General features: G+C 40.6%; 2 protein-coding genes across 3 annotated transcripts in view; both read right to left on the reverse strand.

Annotated features, from left to right (window-relative positions):
- LOC138027704 (short-chain collagen C4-like) overlaps positions 1-9,594 on the reverse strand; it is a 23,851-nt gene extending 14,257 nt beyond the window's left edge. Inside the window, exon 1 of one of the 2 annotated variants that reach the window (XM_068875287.1) lies at positions 9,559-9,594. In XM_068875287.1, coding sequence (XP_068731388.1) covers positions 9,559-9,587 — 29 coding nt within the window. In that variant the 5' untranslated portion in view covers positions 9,588-9,594. Of the gene's footprint in view, positions 1-4,682; positions 4,969-9,558 lie in introns of those variants that run through there. The other variant, XM_068875284.1, reaches the window with a different exon arrangement.
- On the reverse strand, positions 1,059-3,906 carry LOC138027724 (short-chain collagen C4-like). Its single transcript, XM_068875328.1, has 4 exons — positions 3,691-3,906; positions 3,244-3,378; positions 1,921-2,109; positions 1,059-1,647 (listed from the first exon to the last, which is right to left on the reverse strand). Exons 1-4 carry the CDS (start codon positions 3,800-3,802, stop codon positions 1,166-1,168), a joined length of 918 nt encoding a protein of 305 aa, XP_068731429.1. The 5' UTR covers positions 3,803-3,906; the 3' UTR covers positions 1,059-1,165.
- Positions 9,595-20,000: the final 10,406 nt, after the last annotated feature.

Here is a 20,000-nt window from a genome sequence, read left to right on the forward strand (position 1 = left end):
AAACCTAAATAGCTAGGGTAAAACCAGAATGAAATTTTTCTTAGGGATGTTTTGACAGGATTTGAACACTTCACTTGCCCACAGGATACCCATTTTGTAATAATAGTTTTTCAATTTCATTAACTAAAGGCAAGAACGCATAAAGAGGAATCAGACAAAATACGAAAACAACGATAGGTCAAGGTGCGAACTAAATTAACCTCGTACTTTCTTGGTTTGAAGGAGTTCCCTCGAGTCCCATTTCATGTAAAGGCCGGTGAAAAGTTTTTTCCTGTACTAGGTCATCGTTGAAACATATTTACGATTTTGCTCGCGTTTCACAAGGCCGTCTAAAAACGGAATTTTACGCTTTTCTTCGAGTTTCATGGTAAATTTTATGCTAGGATGTCTCAGGTTGAGGTATTTGAGAAATCTTTGTTGTCAAACAGGGTGGAAGTGTCACTGTCATAAATGGCGATAACTTTTTCATTCTTTTGTGTTTATGTTAATTAGACCTACTGCCCTCATTTTGAAACAAATATTATTTTGAAATTTGCTCGTCGTAGCGAGGCTACAAAGGCTTATTAGCATTAAAACAAAAGGATATTTTCTTGGGCCGCCATTATGAAAGAGGTCTATACACGTACCTAAACCAGACAGATGGACAATCTTTCCTCTCTTGTACCCATTCTTGTTGGAAGAGGCACATGAAAATACATGCCCAGGACGGTGTCACTTAGAAAAAGAATGGGTACAAGGGAGGAAAGATTGTCCGTTATCTAGGTTAGGTAAGTTCAAATGCCTGCGTATTTTCGTTCCACTGCGGTCAACCTTGGGTTTCATACCAATGGGGTCTTATTTGATTTGTCGGAGAAATTTCAATTAATTAATGAAAATGGACTTGCTGTGGAGGATCAATTTCAACTGAGTTTTGTAAGAAGACTTGAGTACATCTAAAATGTTTAGTATATTCGGTACCAATCGAAGAGGGCATTTGTTCCAAGACATCTCAGCTGTAGGATGCTGGTTAGTGGATCGAATTGAACATAATCGTGTAACACAAGACTCACAAGACTCTACATTTGCTCTCTGGCTTGCTAGCGATTGCTAGCGATTGATATTTCATATAGTTTCTGTTTAGTTCTAATGCAAATCAACTACTGTTCAAGCTTTCTTTTTTCTTTCATTACTTGGTGCAGACGGCGCATGTCAACTCTCGACCGCTGACATATGGAAGACAGGGAAGTGAACCACAAACGCCTTCCACGGGATACAGCAAGGCACCATTTTTGTTAGCACCGCTACCAGGAACATATTCTGGATCACCATCGACACAGATGAAATCACTTGAATGTTTGTCACCATGATATGCAGTCATCAGATACCCATGATACTCCTTGGTCCATCCAGATGGACAGTCATTCCTTGCGGGCATCATCAGCATTGAACCACGTGACGCCACGAAGCAGGCAACACAGGGTGCTTCATGATCATGGAGATTTCTCTTAAAAGGGTCTCCGTTGTATTGACTGACTTCATACTCAGTGCCGTAAATGTATCCTGCGGGCTGGTGACCATCTTTGTACTTGTCGTACTTTGGATTGTGAGGAAGACAAAGGTAGTTGACTCCACCAGCGTAGTGGTTCCAATATTCACCCCCAATTATCCCTGAAAAGTGAAAGGGATGTGCAAAACGAATTCAGCTTGCTTGGAGATCAAATAACAGCTCTCACTCCCAAATAAATTACCGGTACATCTCGAAAGTAATTCTTCAGTCTTTTTTTTAGCGAGATAAGTATTTCCTTTTGAGTAATCTTTTCTGCTTTCGTGACGACTCCTGTGACCACCAGGAAAGGAAAGAGAACCAAGTGTGAATCTTTGGTGAGAGCTATTACGAAATGTTAGGAAGCGTTGACTTAAATTGTTTTAGGAACTTTATACCTTTATAGATGATCTGAGCACCAGTGGGACATGTGGTCCTTCCCCATCGAACATACTTCACACCCGACTTTGCAGTCCCCTTTTGTCCTTTTTCTCCTTTGGCGCCTTGAGGTCCTGGGGCTCCTTGTTGTCCTTTAGGACCAGGAGGGCCTGGTAACGGCGTGTTTGTGCCAGGCTTTCCTGGTTCCCCTGTGAGAAAAGAGGACAGAGCGGGTGCACTAGTATTTGCTGTTTGCTGATGGGAAAAGTTAGAGGGAAGCAGTTCAGAGTGCTTTTTCTTATTCAGCTTATTCAAACGAGTTAAGAGAAAGACAGGGAAGGATGCCTTACTCGGGGTGATTCACGAAACTATGTTTAGTTTTCCCTTTTAAGTGAATGTATTTGTTTGTTTGTGTTTTCTCTTTTTGAGTGGGGTAGTTCCTGTGAAATACTTTTAGCAATTTATTGTCATTCATTTCTTGTTTAACAAGTTAAAGCTCCTCTCTTAGAAAAACAGGATAAATGCGAGGCGGCAAAACTGCATCTGGCAGGGTCTAATGTTTAGAATAAAGAATGGCAAATTGGATTTTCGTTATTTGGAGGAACGTCACAAGGGGTCTCAAACAAGTTTCAGAAAAATACATTAATTTTCAGCAAACGCATGATTATGTTGCTGCAATTATCAACGGAATGCCGCATGTGCATGTTTTGCATCCTTTAATCTAAATATTAGACCCTTAGCGGATGATAATTATTAAAGTTTTCTCAGTGAAGGCACGTATGTATACTGTATTTTTGAAAATGGTGCGATAACAAATGTTTTTAAAACACTCCTTATTTAGCGACTGGTTGAATTAAATCATCCTCAGTTTGGACATGTTTTAGATGTCTTTTTGATCTTTATACTGTTTATAAGGGGCTCTACCATGCTATACAATTTCAAAAGCCCTAGAAGGGATGGAGACCAAAACGGATAGTATTTCCTTTGTTCACTGCAGACTCTGTTGGTCCAATGACACCAATTTTCTCTTTTTAAGTTCTAATGGAAAGGGTTAAAGTGGATTTTAACCTGCATCAAATGGAGTTAACTTTTTCCAAGATCTGGCTCTGTCTCCACAAATTTCAGTGTAAACGCCTTCTTACGGCCTGTACATTAAATTTCCATGATATATAATGATTCCGATTTTTGGAGGATTTTAACAATCAGACAAAAAATAGATTCTGAGTAATAATGGGCATCTTGTGCACAGTTTCAGACGTTTTGACGGTAAGACGGCAAAATCTCTATGACAGCTCTGTGAAGTGAAGTTTAAATATTGCCACGTAGTGCAGAGTTTCATTTACCTTTGGAGCCATTTTTTCCATTCAATCCTGGTCTCCCTGGTGTTCCTAATGTTCCTGGTGTCCCTGGTTTTCCTGGTAGACCAGGGGGTCCAGGAGGTCCCATCTTTTCTTTTCCACTGCTTTGGATATGCTTTCCTTTAAGATTGAAAATGGTACAAAACAATTCAATGCCTTAAAGTTCACAAATAGGATGATTCCTTAAAATTCGTAGTTGGTAGTCGTATGAATTATAACCTTCAATTACTTTCCTTAAAAATAACCTGAACAAAATAGTGCTTTTATACCAGAATTTTTTTGCGTTCATGTACTGGTGAGAACTTCCCAAGTAACGGAAGAGTTTATTTTCTGTTGTGCCTCAAAACAAATGAAAAGAAATAACTTTTATCACTGAATAACTCTTCTTTTAAATGCCATTATCTTATAATCATGGGTGGGCTCTATACCAACCCAAAAGGTAGGCTATAAGTGAATTGCAAGAATTCCCACTTGATCCCAGACGAGGGAACCGCATCAGTGCATCAAGTCTATAACAAAATAAAATTGAAGTGTTGATATTCATCTGAATTGTCGATTGTTATCAGATGGTCATGTCTGAGGTAAAAGAAAGGTATTCAAGCTCAAGCAGGTTAAGGCATAATAATATTTTAGGGAAAGAACATGTAACTGAAGAACTGTCCGTGTTGAATTAAATGTTAAAGAGTTTTACAGTGATAGTAAACGTTTGATTGCGTACTAGATCTGATTGGTCGTTTTAGACGAATGATTTTATTTATTTATTAATTTTTTTGGTTGGAGCTGACATTTTACATGATATCCTGTACTGAGTGCCGTAATTAATATGGCTTTTTCCTTCGGGTCTTTGATGATTTTTTTCCAACGCGCTTACATTGCCCCATCGTTTTGATAAATACCTCCAAGCGGCGTATTTTCTAAAAACCGTATTTTTGCGAGGAAAATCACTTAGTTGGTATAATAACTTTAATTTTAGAAAAATAAATTTTCTCTTTCTGCGCAAAAATCACTTCTACTAAACATTTCACTCACACGCACAAAATTGAAACTGTAGCGATAATATTTCCTTTGGAGTTAAATTAACTGGCAACATTCTAATACCGCTAGAAACAAGAATAATTAAGAGGTACCAAGTTTCTGAAGGAAGTTTTAGCCTTCACTAAATCAATTTCGATTCCAAAATTTTATTTCTGAAAACTATAAAAGTGTAAACTCCTAACGCATGAAGCCGAATTGTTTAGAAATGTTATCAAATAACTTTGGTGGCCAAGAGAGTCGATGAAGCAAAATACACGACCATTAGAAACAATGAACACTAACTGAAATCAAGAAAAAAATTGAAAAGATTACTCAGTCTCGACCGGAGAGACGACAATACGTTATTTGAGATTGGGAGGATAAGCAGCTATAAATTATCGAGGACAAACCTCTCTTCAACGCTTTTCACTCGTTTTTCAAAGTCTTGCGTGTTTTCAGTGGTGTTTTTCTTAATTCCTCTGCGTTCGCGAAACAGCATCGACTCAGTCTTTTGTCCAGTTGCATGGACATCGTGATTATTTGGACGCTGATCATCCATGGCTGAGATGTGGACCAAAATGGTAAAGCACATCATTAACACAACAAGGAAACGCAAGCCACCACAAGGGGTTTTCACTCGCGGGTACTTCATAGCTGACGAAATGGTCTTCTTTGATCACTGCCTTCGGTACAAGTAGAGTATCAAGTTGGAGAAACGAAATAAATATACTTTAGGTGAATCACAAGAAAGACGTTTTATTGATTCTGCAGAGAGCTTCGCAAAGATACAAGCTCGAACTTTTTCGCGTTTACAACTGAGATGCTTTTGACTGAACAAAGAGTCACGCGCGTAAATGTCAATATGCCAGTCAACGGATGAAAAATTATTTTCACCTGGTGTACACAATCAATCTACATCTAAGTGGAATAACAATATTTTTGTGACTAAGAAACTCTAAGCGATAGCCAACGAAAACAAGCTTTGCCTTTAATGGGACCGCAACCCTGAAATATTCCCCATGAACAGTTGGACTGCTCAGACAGATTTGCATATAAATATTTCTAGGATAATGATAAGTGCACGTGGTTTCAAAGTAACTTTGCTCGGTTGGCTTTTCTGAAAGACTAGCAAAAGGTTATGAAATCTAACAGCAGGAAATGACATTGCTTCATCATTAACTGTTTTCAAACCCTAGTTTTGGAAGCGCGTTCCTATGCCAATTGCCGTTCTCGGCCTGACGACGACGACGTGAACTGAGCAAAACAGTTTAGGTTATGTGGAGGTCGCGAGCATCTGACAATAAATTTTCAATTGTCCATGTAGGGTACTGTAAAAATAACATTCTACATCTGACTTAATTGTCGACGGTCTGTGCAACAGAGAGCGCCGATCTTGCGCATACATTGTTGACTGACATATTACAGTTCTTAGAGCGGCGTTCTTACCTATAAGACGACGGATTTAGAACTGTCTGTACCTTTCTCTTGAACCAAAGAATACAGAAAAGCTAGAGTGACACATTTAATAAGCTTTCGGCGATTTAATGTCTTCGCTCCCCAAGGATCTTTCTGTAAGGCAAGTGAATTCAGTGTTAGAATTAAAATGCTCTGGTTGTTGAAATGGAAACAACTGGGTCATTTGTTGAAGAACTGGAAAAGTTGACATATGCCGAATGAAGTTTGGTCTGTACAATGAGATGAAAGTCCGCCCTTAATTAACCCTTAGCATGAAGGGTTGTCAGTTTGAATTAGATGAAACGTACGCGAACATGTCGTAAATGATGTACTTATGTCTCATTTGTCCATAACAAAGAGCTTTGGCAAGGACGAGGATGCAACGGAAACAGCGACTCGTCCTAAACTATGTTTTAATGCCGCAAAAAGGCGTGCTGCAGTTGCAGCATATATTTCTCGATACATTTCTTTTCCGTCCTCTGGAAAACAAGAAAGTAAAGCAGAGTTTAAGAAACGACGGAGGCCAGGGCAAAGAGAACGCAACGTAAATCATTTGGTTAAAAGAGAAAAAATAAACGTAGTGGGCACTTGTTTTATCATCACGTATTTCTGCCAGTACTTTGCGACATAAAATCACCAAATTTGAGGTTTTGACAATAATGTGAGGAAACGTTCGTTTCGAATTGAGTTTTAGGATACTTCGCCTCATGACATGAACGAGAGAGAATAATCGCGGAACACTTACGAAAGCGCAAAGTTTATATTTTCATGGGTGACGTTTCCAGTTCGTCGCCGTCGTAGATGTTGAAGTCCCTAATAAAGTAAAAAAGGAATAAATGTAACCACATTCAATCGATGAAGTTTTGACGACAACGTGAACATACTTCCAAGCAATCCTTCATTCTCCATATTTACTTCAATACCGATTTCTTCCAATACAATACACTTGGAGCATTTTCGCCGATATTGTGATACTCGAACAGTACGGGATATAGACAGCAAGCAGGTTTACGATAGCGTCAAAAAATGTTAATTTATTTTTCAAGCTTTCGTTAGCGTCGCTCTCTTCCTCTCAAAGGTATATTAGCAATACAAAACTTTATTACGTTTTATTTACATTCATTTACAGTATGAAAACAATAACGGTTATAAACATCAAAACAGATTTTGTGGGGCTCTTTTTATTCCCCTTCCCTTTGTAGCAGTTTTGCATGGGAAAGGTGGCCTTTGAGTGTACTCACTGAGTTAGTGGTTCCTCTCGTGCTACGGTGTGTGATTTGAGGTTTGGGGATTCCAAAAGCAGCACTGAAACAGGAACAGCAGAGGTAAATTTTGTAACATGAAAGGGCTCTATTGGCATGATTGTAACAACACAAAAAGACAACAAAATATGCCGGGAGTTGATGACATAATTGGAATGGATGAATAGAATGACGACGAATAAAGATAGGCTGAGTGGTAAGAGTTGTATTTACGATGAAAATTGACGGTGATAAATTCAAGTCAACACAATATTACCAAGTTAAATACAGCTACCAAATTAACAAATCACTGTTGCATTGGGATTTATTGGTCGACTTTATGACTGAAATGAACGTAAACGTTTAGAACTGATGGGTCAACTGGCAAGAAATCGCTCTTCAACAAAATCGAACGGATGTTGAAGCAAATGTTGAAGGACCTTGAAGCCTTTCATTTGCGGGGGGCTTCAGTCTCGAGTATGCATGATGCTCGGTTCTCACTGTAAAAAAATTACGAAAGTGTCGAAGGAATATATAGGGGCAGGAAAGAGAGTGTTTACATACAAACGTTGGAATAAAAATTCTACTTGTGTGAAGTTTTATTTCAGAAGATGTTATGACCGATCCGCCTCCCGTTACACGATGTTCAGACTGGTCTTATTCCATTACACATTTGATTCCGAACACACAGATCATATCACGATACAAAGGAGATTTGAAAACTTAATTTCGTTTTTGGCGATCAAGCATGAATGTGTCTCGGGTGCGAAAATTGCCGTTAAAGCCTCCTGAATTTTTCAGGTGTCATGATAAGACCACAGGTCACCCAGGCTCACTCAGGTGTCATGATAAGACAATTGCTAAGTTAAGTATGCGAGGATAACTTCTCGCAATTTCGTCGCATGATAACCCGCTGCCGGCACGGGAGCCCAACAAAATAGGCCATTTTCGAAATATCAAAATATTCGAGTTGATAGTGAGTCAGTGAGGACAAAAACAAAAGAAACACGTTGGAATGAATGTGAAAAATATTTGCATATCATCCATTTTCCTTTGTACTTGGGCGTGTTTTCACGCCATCCGATCGTCTCTCTTAACATATTTGTCCTTTGAATATACCGAAAAAGGCCTATTTACTACTTCCAACATGATCTCTTCTCTAAATTAACGATTATCGTTAATTCGTAATTAGCTTTGAATAGAATTTACTGTTATCGTCAATTTAGGACACTGTGTCCCAGGACTTGTGGTAGCACAGAAAATAAGGAAATTAAAAAATCATATCCGTGGATTAGATTCGAACCCGGAGCTTCTGTTTTATCGGAACCGCTTCTTTCCGCTTCACCACTGAAGATTCTCAAAAAATATATATATTAGCGTGACTTTAGGGGCATTTTGGCGCAAACAATTTTTTGATTTGGTTTAAATCTCGATATTTGATGGTCTGTTCAATACGTAAAATTTGCAGTACAACTCAGACGTGTTGGCCCATATACTGCTCTGTGGGCCGCACTTGCTACCGAAACTAAAGAGATCTGGGTCTAGCTGCTGTTGTGACGTAAAAGCCAGAGTTTTCTAAACATTTGACATGTTCAATGTGGATTTTTTGACTGCAGTTTACATGCGTAGCAGCAGAATGCAACAATACCAGAAATTTAAAAGAAGGTACAGGGATTCATTTCATGATACCGGATTTCGACGACAATCGCCATGAAGCCATGAACGTCGAAAAAGATTGGTTCAGCTTGTCGCAGTGCTCGAAGCATTTGAAAACAGAGGACTTCACTCGACGTTTGGACCGCTTTTGATCAAACGTGACAACACAAATATGGAAGACGTTTCATTAAACACCTATTTGTAATACGATTCTCCTTGCAGAAAGCTCAAGTTATAAGAGAAACGATCTGTTAAATACGTATAAAATTAGCGGCAGTTTACTGCCATGTTAGCCTACCGCACTACCGAGACAAGAGAGGTATGGGTCTAGCTGCAATTCCTCTGTTCCTCCTCTCCTCTGTTCCTCTGTGCCCATTGTTCCTCTGTGCCCACTGTTCCTCTGTGCCCACTGTTCCTCTGTGCCCATTGTTCCTCTGTGCCCACTGTTCCTCTGTGCCCACTATTCCTCTGTGCCCACTGTTCCTCTAGGACCGGTCTTCGCTAGTAAGTGACGTCACTGGTGCGTCTTACACCGCACATAAGCCGAAAATTTGACTTCTTCTCAGCAGGATGCGACAACACCAGAAGTTTGAAAGGCTTAATTTCCCGATACCGTATTTTGACGACAATCGGCATGAGATTACGAAACGTCGAAGAAGATGGGTTCAGTTTGTGCTTGAAGAATTTCAAAAGAGAGGCCTTTACTCGACGTTTGGACCGCTTTTGATCAAACGTGACAACACAAATATGAAAGGCGTTTAATTAAACGATTCTCATGGCAGAAGGCTCAAGTTATAAGAGAAATGGAAGTGGAAGCAATAAAAAGAAACGAAGCAAAGATAAAATCAGATATTTAATCAAATACACCAGCAGTACAGAACATGTACTCTATTTGTAAACCATATCTTAGCCAAAAAAAAATTTCACCGCTCACCTTGCTTCGTCTCCTGTTTGTTGATACATTTGCTTTCCTCTTGCTTTGCCTCATTTTCCGGCTGTTAACTTAAGACTCCATTTCTGAAGGCAAACGGGTTCAAATCCTGGGATGTTGAATCACACAGGACAATTTAACGCCGAAGCCAACATTTTGAAGGACAAGGTCACTTTCACAAGGCTCTAAACAGCCTTTCAACTCCCTGCAGCAATAGTACTCGCTAATGTTTTGAAGAAAACCGACATTGACAATTTCCACACTTGCACCTACACAATACAGAAGTCAACGAATGAGTAAAAGGAACAAATCATGATGAACTGTCGATGCAAGAAGTAACAGCCAAACAAGAAACATACAATCAACGAAAGCAGTCTCGGTAGGTGCGCACAGAGATCACCATGCAGAATACGCAAGTATTCCCACTATATAAGCCACTTCAACGTTTCCCTCAAATTTATCGGCCTTCAGTTGTCGTTCTAGTGCTTTGTCAGCTTCTATTTTTTCTGCGTAATTGGCAGTCCGTTCCTTGTCAGCCTTTGGGTCGTCACGGCAAAGGCGATGATATCTTCACCGCTCGAGGTTATGGAGATAAATCATGACCATCGTCTACCATTTCTATGTCGTAATCCATTTTCGAGTCTTCGGAAAAATGACCAGCGTCAGAATCTGACGAGGGCCGAGAAATGTTTAACGTTACGTTAAAAGAACTTCTCTATGAAAGAGAAGGCAAGTGAAGCTTCCCCCTCGTTCTCTGCAGGGTCCCTTGGGAACGAGTTTGGTGAAACTTATATCTTGTGAGTCTCGATCTGACGTCACTACAATCGCTCTTCCCAGACCTCTTTTGCGCTGCCGTGATTTCCTGAAACGGAAATATAGCCAGACGAAAAAAAATTGTAGACCCAAAACTACGCTTAATATTTTACAAGAATAAGATATTTTTTGGTTTAGGTGGACTTTAAGTGCAAGGATCACTTCTCTTAATTTCTTCTATAACTTGCACTTCAAACATATACACCCTTTGCTGTTCATTTAGAGAAAATGCGAATCATTTGAACTAAAAGTCAGACAATAATGCGAAAATACGTTCATTTGCGCCAATCGGCATTCAATTGCGCGAAATGCACCCTCCACAAGGATATCTGCATAATTGTAAACATTCAATTCTACCAAATCCCGGTGACGTCACTTCCGGTTAACATGAGATGCACACGTGCCGCCGTGGATAATCAGTACACATTGCGAAGCCGTGGAGTTAGAACTATTGTGGTCTCCGGGTTTTTATTCTCTTTATTTGTCCTTACTATTGCAGGTAAGAAAATAATGTCGCTTCAATTAACTTCTTGTTGTTTTATTCAGTTTATCTCGAAAACTAAGCTTGAGGAAGGAAAGTGCAAAGAGGAAAAATTGGCGTTTCATATGTTGTTGTTTAGAAGCTGTTAAGCTATGTCGAGAGCCTTATGTGCCTCGCTTTTCGCCGTCCTATCCAATATGGCGGCGGTTATTAAGGGAAAGAAAGTTATAGTTTCCCTTCGAGTCCTAACATTTTCAACATTTGAGGGAAAGAAAGTTATAGTTTCCCGAGTTGAAATGGACCACAACGGACACGTGGATGCCGGAGAACAGTGCTTTGCAACAAGTTGTCATTTAAGACTGAACTTGGTCGAGAGCCTTTTGCCTCGCTTTTTGCCGTCCTATCCAATGTGGAGGCGGTTGTTAGGGTAAGAAACTTTAAGGTATAGTTTCCCTTTGAGTCCTAATGTTTTCAACAGTTGAGGGAAAGAAGGTTATAGTTTACCTCGCGAGTTGACGTGTACTTCAACGGACACGTGGATGCCGGAGAACTGTGCTTGGCAATCGCTTCTCCTGGTTGGAGCCGCTTCTAGTTTAGCGAAATGGCTATATGAAGGGAAACATAAATATTTTTCCCGAATTTGAGGTTCTTGGTCCTTCAGAGCTCAATATATTTTTCGGTTGTTTACATTTTAGCAACCACACAAAACTTAGATGAGGGGCCTCCCCACCGCTTCCTTCCTCGAGGAAAGCAGAGCTACAGGGATAGTCGCTTCCCTGAAACAAGAGCTTAGTAAAAGATTTAAGCTAAATTTAGGGCTCTGAATTACCTCCGAAAGTGATCAGGATAAGCCCTCTGATGGTGATGACTAACACTCAGAGGTTTCGCCTGTGCTCACTGGTGTCTTGCAAGTTACTTAGGGGAGTCCCCTAGGTCAAGTTTTGACAACTTAGCAGAGGAGTTCTCGGCAACTGACAAAACAGGTGCGACAGTTAACGCCAAGCTGGCCACTATGCTAAAAGACCTTATCAAAGGCGATCTCCCTAAAACAAAGCTAAAGGGGCTGGTGGAAAAATACTTAAGACCAGAAAATTGCTAATTGCTAGTCTCCTCAAAAGTGAACAGAACTATTTGTAATCGGTTGTCTCCAAGTAGGGATGATCTCTATTTACAAACATTGTTTTTACTGGGTTGCCAAACCCAGTCGGAAAATGGGTAGATTTCCGTTTTATTTTTTTTAGTATTTTTTTCCGTGTCAGTAAAAGTCTTGCCTGTCATTCCCCTGCTAAGTGGTGTCTTTGTGCATAGAGTCTTCTGTGCGTATTTTGTTAGGTTTGAGGGGGCTGGGGTAATGCGTAGCTTGCTCTGCACAATTAACCTGTAATGGCGTCGAAAGTCATTGTAACGCGAATGGCTTTTTAGTACATCTTTAAAGAAAATATACCCACATGGAGCTCAAGAATGGAACGTCAAGACAGGCGGTGAAACATAATGATCTGGAATCTTAAAAAAGCGACGAGTAATGGACTTCGACAGCGTAGCGTGAATCTTTCGCCCGTCGAGCCGAAATCAAAATATGCTGTACTTCTAATATTTCGCCAAGGTGGTGTTACGTACAACACTGAAACCAAATGGAAATTTCTCTGGTAACTTACGGGTTCAACAAAGACAGAGAAGGAATCGAACACCACAAGTAGATCTGTGATCTCTGTTGTGTCTCACAGTGTTTACTGAAGTCGCATCTATTTAAAGTTTGCCCGTTTGTCTGGCAAGTAACATTCATTTTGTACTCAACTCTGCAAAGGTTAAAAAAAAATTGTAAATGTGACAGGGAAAAATTACTTGAATGAAAGCTTGTTGTCTCTTTTGTGCTTTATTATTTACGGTCAAGGTTCTTTCGAAAAGGGTTGAATGTGAACTGTCAGAAATTTACTTAATTGCATATGCTTTGTGATTGTGTGTTTCGCTTGCACGCACGCAACTGAAATAGGAAGGGTTTCTTGCTTCTTATAGCAAAATATGTTGCTTGTTTCAATAAATGTTTCGGTGGAAAATATTTCGGAATGATTTCCGTACAGGTCCCTACTTCATTATGCATGCAGAATATATTAATTATTCATTCGCGCTATTGTTTTCTAGAACAATGCGTATACCCAAGGGAATCGAATATATACATGGCTAATTTGTACTTACGGGATGATCAAAAGTGGATCTCCTTCTCTCTCTCTCGCTCGCTCCCTCTCTTTTTTCACCCTCTCTCTTTTCTTTGCCCTTTTTGCTCACAACGTCTCTCTTTCTTTTCGTCCCAGCTTTCCTCTTTCGATTCCTTTGTCCTGTCTGTCTTCTCCAGATCCCGCTCGGCTTTTTCTGTCCTTTTTTCGAAGTCTCTCGCAGTCTGCCTTGAACTCCGTACCACTGTAAACCTCTGGATTACTTGTCCCTCTTCTAGACCACTGAGCTAACGTGTCAAGTTGCTAATTCACACCTTGATAATGATATTTCTTTGGAATTCTGGACGACAATTTACATAACAATGATAAGTAATTATATACGCGTGCCGTGCCGACCACCAATAAATGCACTGATTTTGCTTCTTTTGAAACAACGTCACCCCTTAATAATGCTAACCGTAACCCTTTAGGCTTAAGGTTGAACCCAGTAAAATTCTTTTGGAGGTTAATCGAGCATATCTGTGAATGTCTGAATTGCTTGTTTTTTCATCCCCCGTGCTGCACACTTAAAGAGCACTACACGGAAGAGTATACCTCCTTGTGATTGGGGCATCCTATATGGGAAATTTTTTATGCACGATTTATTGCAATATAAAATCTTTGAGTCGACGTTAACCCCTCTTTTTCAGCAAACTGTGAATTTTGAAACTTGATGGCCGCCTCTCAAGAATCAAATATAAACTTATGGAAACTATCCCGACTTTTAGCCGATCACGAGCGGAGCATAGAGTGGTGCAAAGAGCACAATCTACTCTCGTCGTCAATGAAATGCCCTAAACCTGAGTGCGGAAACGCACTCAAATGGCAAAGACGAACTGCATCGGGGGATGGATTTGTTTGGCGATGCTCTAGAAAAAACTGCAATGGACAAGCTTCAATCCGCCAGAAGTCATGGTTTTCTGGTAGTAAGCTTTCCCTTGAAAAAATATTAGCCCTAACTTACGCTTGGGCGCATAAATTCACCACAACACAAGCAGTGCACGAAACCGCTTTAGATGAAGAAACCACCTCGACAGAAACGGTGATAGATTGGTATAACTATTGCCGGGAGGTTTGTGCAGATAGAATAATGAAACAACATGCGAGGCCAATAGGCGGTCCTGGTACAACTGTTGAGATTGATGAGTCCAAGTTTGGCAAGATGAAGTATCACAAAGGTCGCTACATCGAAGGACAGTGGGTCTTTGGTGGCATTTGCCGGGAAACCAAGGCCTGCTTCCTTGTCCCGGTAGAGCGCAGGGATAAAGAGACACTCTTGCCAATTATCCGCGCTCAAATATTGCCTGGAACACGCGTGATGAGCGACATGTGGAAAGCTTACGATTGCCTACAAGACGAGGGCTATCATCATCTCAGAGTTAACCATCGCCTAAACTTCGTTGACCCAGACACGCTTGCCCACACGCAGCGCATTGAAAATACATGGTGGGGAGTAAAACGAAGTATGCCTCGTGCAGGAACATCCGTGAATCTGTTTGAAAGCTACCTACAGGAGTGGTTGTGGCGTCAGCAAAACAAAAGTGATCCATTCGGAAACATCATTGAGCATATCGCTGATTTGTACAATGTGCGATAAAGAGCCCTCTCTATGCACTGCTCGTGATTCGGCGAAAAGAGCCGTACATTATACAGGAAAGAAAACAAACCCACACTTTGCAGTGCTTTGGTGAATTGACAGAGAAACGAAGGACAATTTTACGAGCAAAAAGAAGGTAGGCATTCAATTGCTGCAAACTTTTATTTGGTCCGTTTGTTTTGTACATGAGAATCTGAACCGTATATGTACAAAGATTTCTTAAAATTCCACTTCTTTCGCTTATTTTAAAATTGACAAATGGCTAAAATTGCTAGAAAAGTGCAAAAATTAAGTTGAAAATGTTCGATTTTCCGTATTTCAGTCAAAATTTTACCGATTTTATTTAAGTCCATATATAGACTTAGAAAAAAAACCTCTAAGAAGACCAAACAAAGCGCTACACTCCCAAAGGGCGTCTATTGTTATCGCTATTGTTTTCTTGAAACAAAGGACCGTATGCATAATGAAGTAGGGACCTGTACGGAAATCTTGCCAATATTTCTGTGAAATTTCCGGCTTTTGTAAATTTATCATGTTGTGTAATTTTCGAGCTTAGCAAATTTGCATACATGTGTGGAAATGTGATACGGGGAGAATTTTTGTGGTAACGCATAAGTCACGAAAATAAACAGGTCTGTTGGAAGCGTGCTTGAGTTTCAACAAAATGACCCCCAAAATCGGCAAAAGATTGTGACGCTGATGAATAATAAAGTAGCTGCTATTACCAAAACGATGGAATTACCTGGTGATAAATAACCTTGTCTTGGAGAGTAAATTTTTGATTTTCCAGAAACAATGGTCAACCTCTGAGAGTTGGGCGATTGTGATCTTTGTGTTGAATTCGCACATTTCTTGTCAAAATTTATAACAATCGAAAGAAAAAGAAAACTAACAAAAACAAAAACCCGGTAGCTTGCCATCATTCGACACAGTTGCTTCACTGTTTCGCGAGTAAACATGCCGCGGTAAAATAACGCGGTAACTTGATCAGAGCACCCGCTGATTTAGATGTGCGATTTACTCGGTGCATCAAAACTTGTAGACTTACAACTAAACATATTTAATCTCACTAACTTTTTTTAGCTGATGGTAACTTTTTATATTCTTGGTTCAAAATTAATGTTGTTTTCGTGTCGTAGATTTTGTTACCGATGGCAAAATATTTTATTCTCAATCGACCGTCCAGAAACTTCTTCTGCTCCTCTTAAAAATTGTGTATCCATATTTATTTACTTTTACATCAATATTTGTTTTGCATAAAGCAAGTTAACAAAATCTGTATCTTGCTTGGTTCGCAGCTGATAGCATTAAAATAGAATTTTCGGTCCTATGCTTCTGTTACTGAGTGGTATACCCCGCCAAACCCCTAGGGATTAACTTCAGCTTTCAACTTTTGTTTTCAAAGCTGTCAGATGCTGTCAGTGCACGCTTACACTTGTGGTGGAAAGAAGTTGCATGATCAACATGTCAGCCCAGAAGCCAATGTTTCTCGATTCCCTTTTATTTTCTTCAATCTCTCTGGGTTCAGCACTTTGCTAGTAACCACATGTCTTCTCAAGGGGCTATTTATCTAAGACTTCTACCATGGCGCTACAATACCAAAACAATATCGTGTACTGTTAGACCTGCATATTACGCAAAGACAACTGTCAACATGTCATTCCAGAAGACAATGTTTTTCACTTCCCATTTATTTTCTTCAATCTTTCTGGGCTCAGTACTTTGCTAGTAACCACATGTCTTCTCAGGCTATTTACCCAAGACTTCTACCATGGCACTACAATGATAGACAATACCAAAACAATATCGTGCACTGTTAGAGCTACATATTACGCAAGGACAACTTGAATCTCCTGGAAGACAACACACAGCTTACTTGACATTATGGAATAAATCGCTGTGTTACTTCACTACCACACGTAAGCAATGCGTGTCAATTTTTTTTAAAGAGGACAGGAATTTCTTCTTTCTGACAAGTGATTAATTAATAGGCCGGTAGCCAGGTTTTTAACCTCAGAAAAGGATCTGTTTCGTCGTAAGAACGTGTGAGGACCTGTGAGCCAAAGGGCCTCTGCTGGTATGACTTCTGGTATGACTTCTGGGTGACCCCCCCCCCCCCCCTCCCCCAACTTGAAAAAAAATGCGTGGAACGCTGCACGTACCACAGGCAACCCAGTGTACCCTCACGGAGGGTCTAGTTGTTATTCAAGTGTGCCAACTACAGGAACTAAAGACCCTTTGGGACAGCCAATGAGGCTCTGGTTGGCATATTAATTACAATAGGTGACGTCAACGTTATATTCGCTATACCAAATCCTCAGACAGGGCTCTTCAGAAAGCTCGACAGTTTTTTTGTTTTCTCATTTTGTGCCACCATCAATCCCTGTGATAAAGCATCAGGCGAGCCGGCTCTAGGCTACTCTCTCACATTCCCTTGTTCTAGCATTGGCAGGAACCCGGGAACTGAATCTTTGTGGCCGAGAATCTCTGAAACCAGATCTGAACGCCCAGTTTGCTTCTCGAGAGGTGGTAAGTCATATTCTGCAATGCAATGCAATGTTAGGGGAGAAGGGGCTCCTACCACAACCAAGAAGAAGCAAGGCCGTCAACCATGATCCCAGTCCAATAAGAAGACAAACTGTAATCCTCAGGTTGGTTACATGAGTAGCGTTGATACCGTTATTAGGTCAGTTGCACCATTGCATGCTGGCCAATTGCGAATAGCAAGGTTGACTTCCGACCCGTTTATCTTGCAGTGTGTATCTAGCTGTAAACTTGAATTCAAATTTTCTGTTATTGAGCAAGAAGCTATTGATGCAGGAATTAATGATCTATGAACGATGTCAGTCGGAAACAGGGGAAATTGTTTCTCCGATATTCCTATGACCAAAAGAGGAACCTGGGGCTCATAGTGTTATTTTCAGTTTGAAGTATTTAAATCAAACATTGACCTACTGTACGTTCAAGATGTACCATAAGGTTGATGAAACCTGGGTTTTTTATGTCCTATAGACCTTCCCAATTTCTTCAATTTCATCCCTATATTGCCAACGTTCAGAAAATATCTCAAGTTTGCATCTAGGGTTCTTCTGTTCCGTTTTTGGGCCCTACCCAAGGGACTGACAGGTAGTCCTTGCATCTTTACCAGGCTGTTAAAATCAGTTTTTTTTTCCACCCTACGCACCCTGTACGGACTTAAGTGTTTGGGTTGTATTGATAATTCTTTTTACTTGGAGGATTCTGAGGAGGCCTGCCTTGAGGCTACCTTACATACTGCCCAATTATTTACGCGCTTGCGTTTTGTGTTTTACCCGACCCAGTCTGTTTTTCACCCTACGCAGTGCCTAGAGTTCTTAGGATTCCTGTAAAAATATTCATATATTCTTAGCCTTAACGGAGGCTGACAAGGTCGTTGTTTTGTGCCACTAAGCTTTGTGCGCCCAGTAGTTCTCAATCCATGAAGTTGCCACACTGATAGGAACTTTAGCGTCTACTTTCCCTGGGGTTGAGTTTGGTCCTTTGTAGTATAGACACTTGGAATGGGTCAAAGAATTGGCACATCTCTCATAAGGTATTTCGTTGTAAACATGCCTCCGTCTGCTGACAGCATTGGTGCTGTTAGAGTGGTGAGTCATCTCTGTCTTCACAGGTTTCCGGGTTATTGACCGTTGTTCCCCAAATATCGCTTTTACAGTGGATGCATCACGCATGGGTCGGGGTGCCATAATGCACTAAACGCAAACTGAGTATTCTTATTCTATTCGGTTCAGTATCCATTCTGCGCATGAGGAACATGCCTTACAACATGACTGCTATTTCCTACATCAGTGGCATCGGGGATGCAGGAACAAGGAATGCAATACAATTGCTAAGGTAATTTGATTAAAGGCCCTTTGAGAAGCATAGTCGGCGTTTCTGCTGCGCGTCAACCGGTGCGGTTTAATGTAACTGCAGATTCTCTATCGCGCCGTTTTGGAGATGGGATCATAATGAGAACTGAATCGCGGTATTTACTTGTATATATATGGGATTTTGTTGTTCCCCAGATAGACCTGTTTGCAAGTAGAATCAACCATCAAACTAGTGCCTATGCTTCCTTGAAGCAAGACATGAACGCATCATAGGTGGATGCTTTCCCTGTGAATTGGTCACAATTCACTAACAATTACATTTCCTCATGGGGATGCTCACCCTCTGAGCCCAGAACGGCAACCCCTGACATGCAAGGTGTCAGGTGACAGTTCATTAGGGCAACATTCCGGGCGAGGTTGACAACTTACTAATGTCCTCTTGAATAATTAGCGGCAGCAAAGCAGTAAGATGTTCCCCTCCTCAAATGCATGGCGTGCATCTGGTCTACAAGAGAAAACTGATCCACTACATCCGAGTGTGAACAACGTGTTAACGTTTCTCCACGCCTTTCATATTAACCGACTATCATACTCGACGATTAGTACGGCTTGCTCAGCACTCGCAAGCTGTTTAAAGGGATTGAATTTCCTGGTTGTCACTACGCTGTGACTGACCATCATTTTATAATGCGCTACCTGTAGGGTGTGTTCAACTCTTGCAAGCTTACTCCTCGATATCAGGTAACATGGGATCTTATGCCTGTCCTAAAGTATATAGGACTATTGTATCCTCTAAGCAAGCTGTGTCTCGGAGGAACTGACCTTTAAACCGCGAGCTTTAACATATGGGCAGCGGTGTCAAACACTGTCATTTTCGGAGGATCGATGCCATAGAGAAAACTCCTGATTATTATTTATGTTCTACATACAGGATCATGTAAAGCAGGACAGACCTGGGAAAAATCCTCATGTCATTTTTTGGTTGGGAAGAACCCTGAAGTACCCTAAAGAACCACTTACTCTACTCTAGAACGCTATCTTGGTAAAAACCCAGCTTGTTTCGTCACCATGGCAATGGCCGTCTTCTCCTTTCATATGTCATACCTTATCGGCACATTGGTACGAATGCAAATGGGCGATGAATTAAAGCTGTTATGGAAGCAAGTGTAGTAGATACAGCAAGGTTTAATACTCACAGCGCCAAATGAGCAGCTATATCGAGAGCAGGCAGGTGATTCCAACTGATGAAATCCTGAAACGCATCGAATGATCTAGAGAATCTGCTTTTCAGGAGTTCTATAACCAACCCGTTATTGCTGGAAACAGCTTTGCTGGAGCTGTTCCAGGTCGATAAGTTGGCTTTCTGGATTGGAATAGTTGTGTCCACGTTTATTGCTGTAAAATCTCATGTTAACCGGAAGTGACGTCACCGGGATTTGGTAGAATTAGAAAATTAAACGAGCCTTACCTGTAAGGTGAAGTTTGATTGTGAT

The sequence above is a fragment of the Montipora capricornis genome, chromosome 12 (assembly GCF_036669925.1).
Source record: "Montipora capricornis isolate CH-2021 chromosome 12, ASM3666992v2, whole genome shotgun sequence".
Classification (NCBI taxonomy): domain Eukaryota; kingdom Metazoa; phylum Cnidaria; class Anthozoa; order Scleractinia; family Acroporidae; genus Montipora; species Montipora capricornis.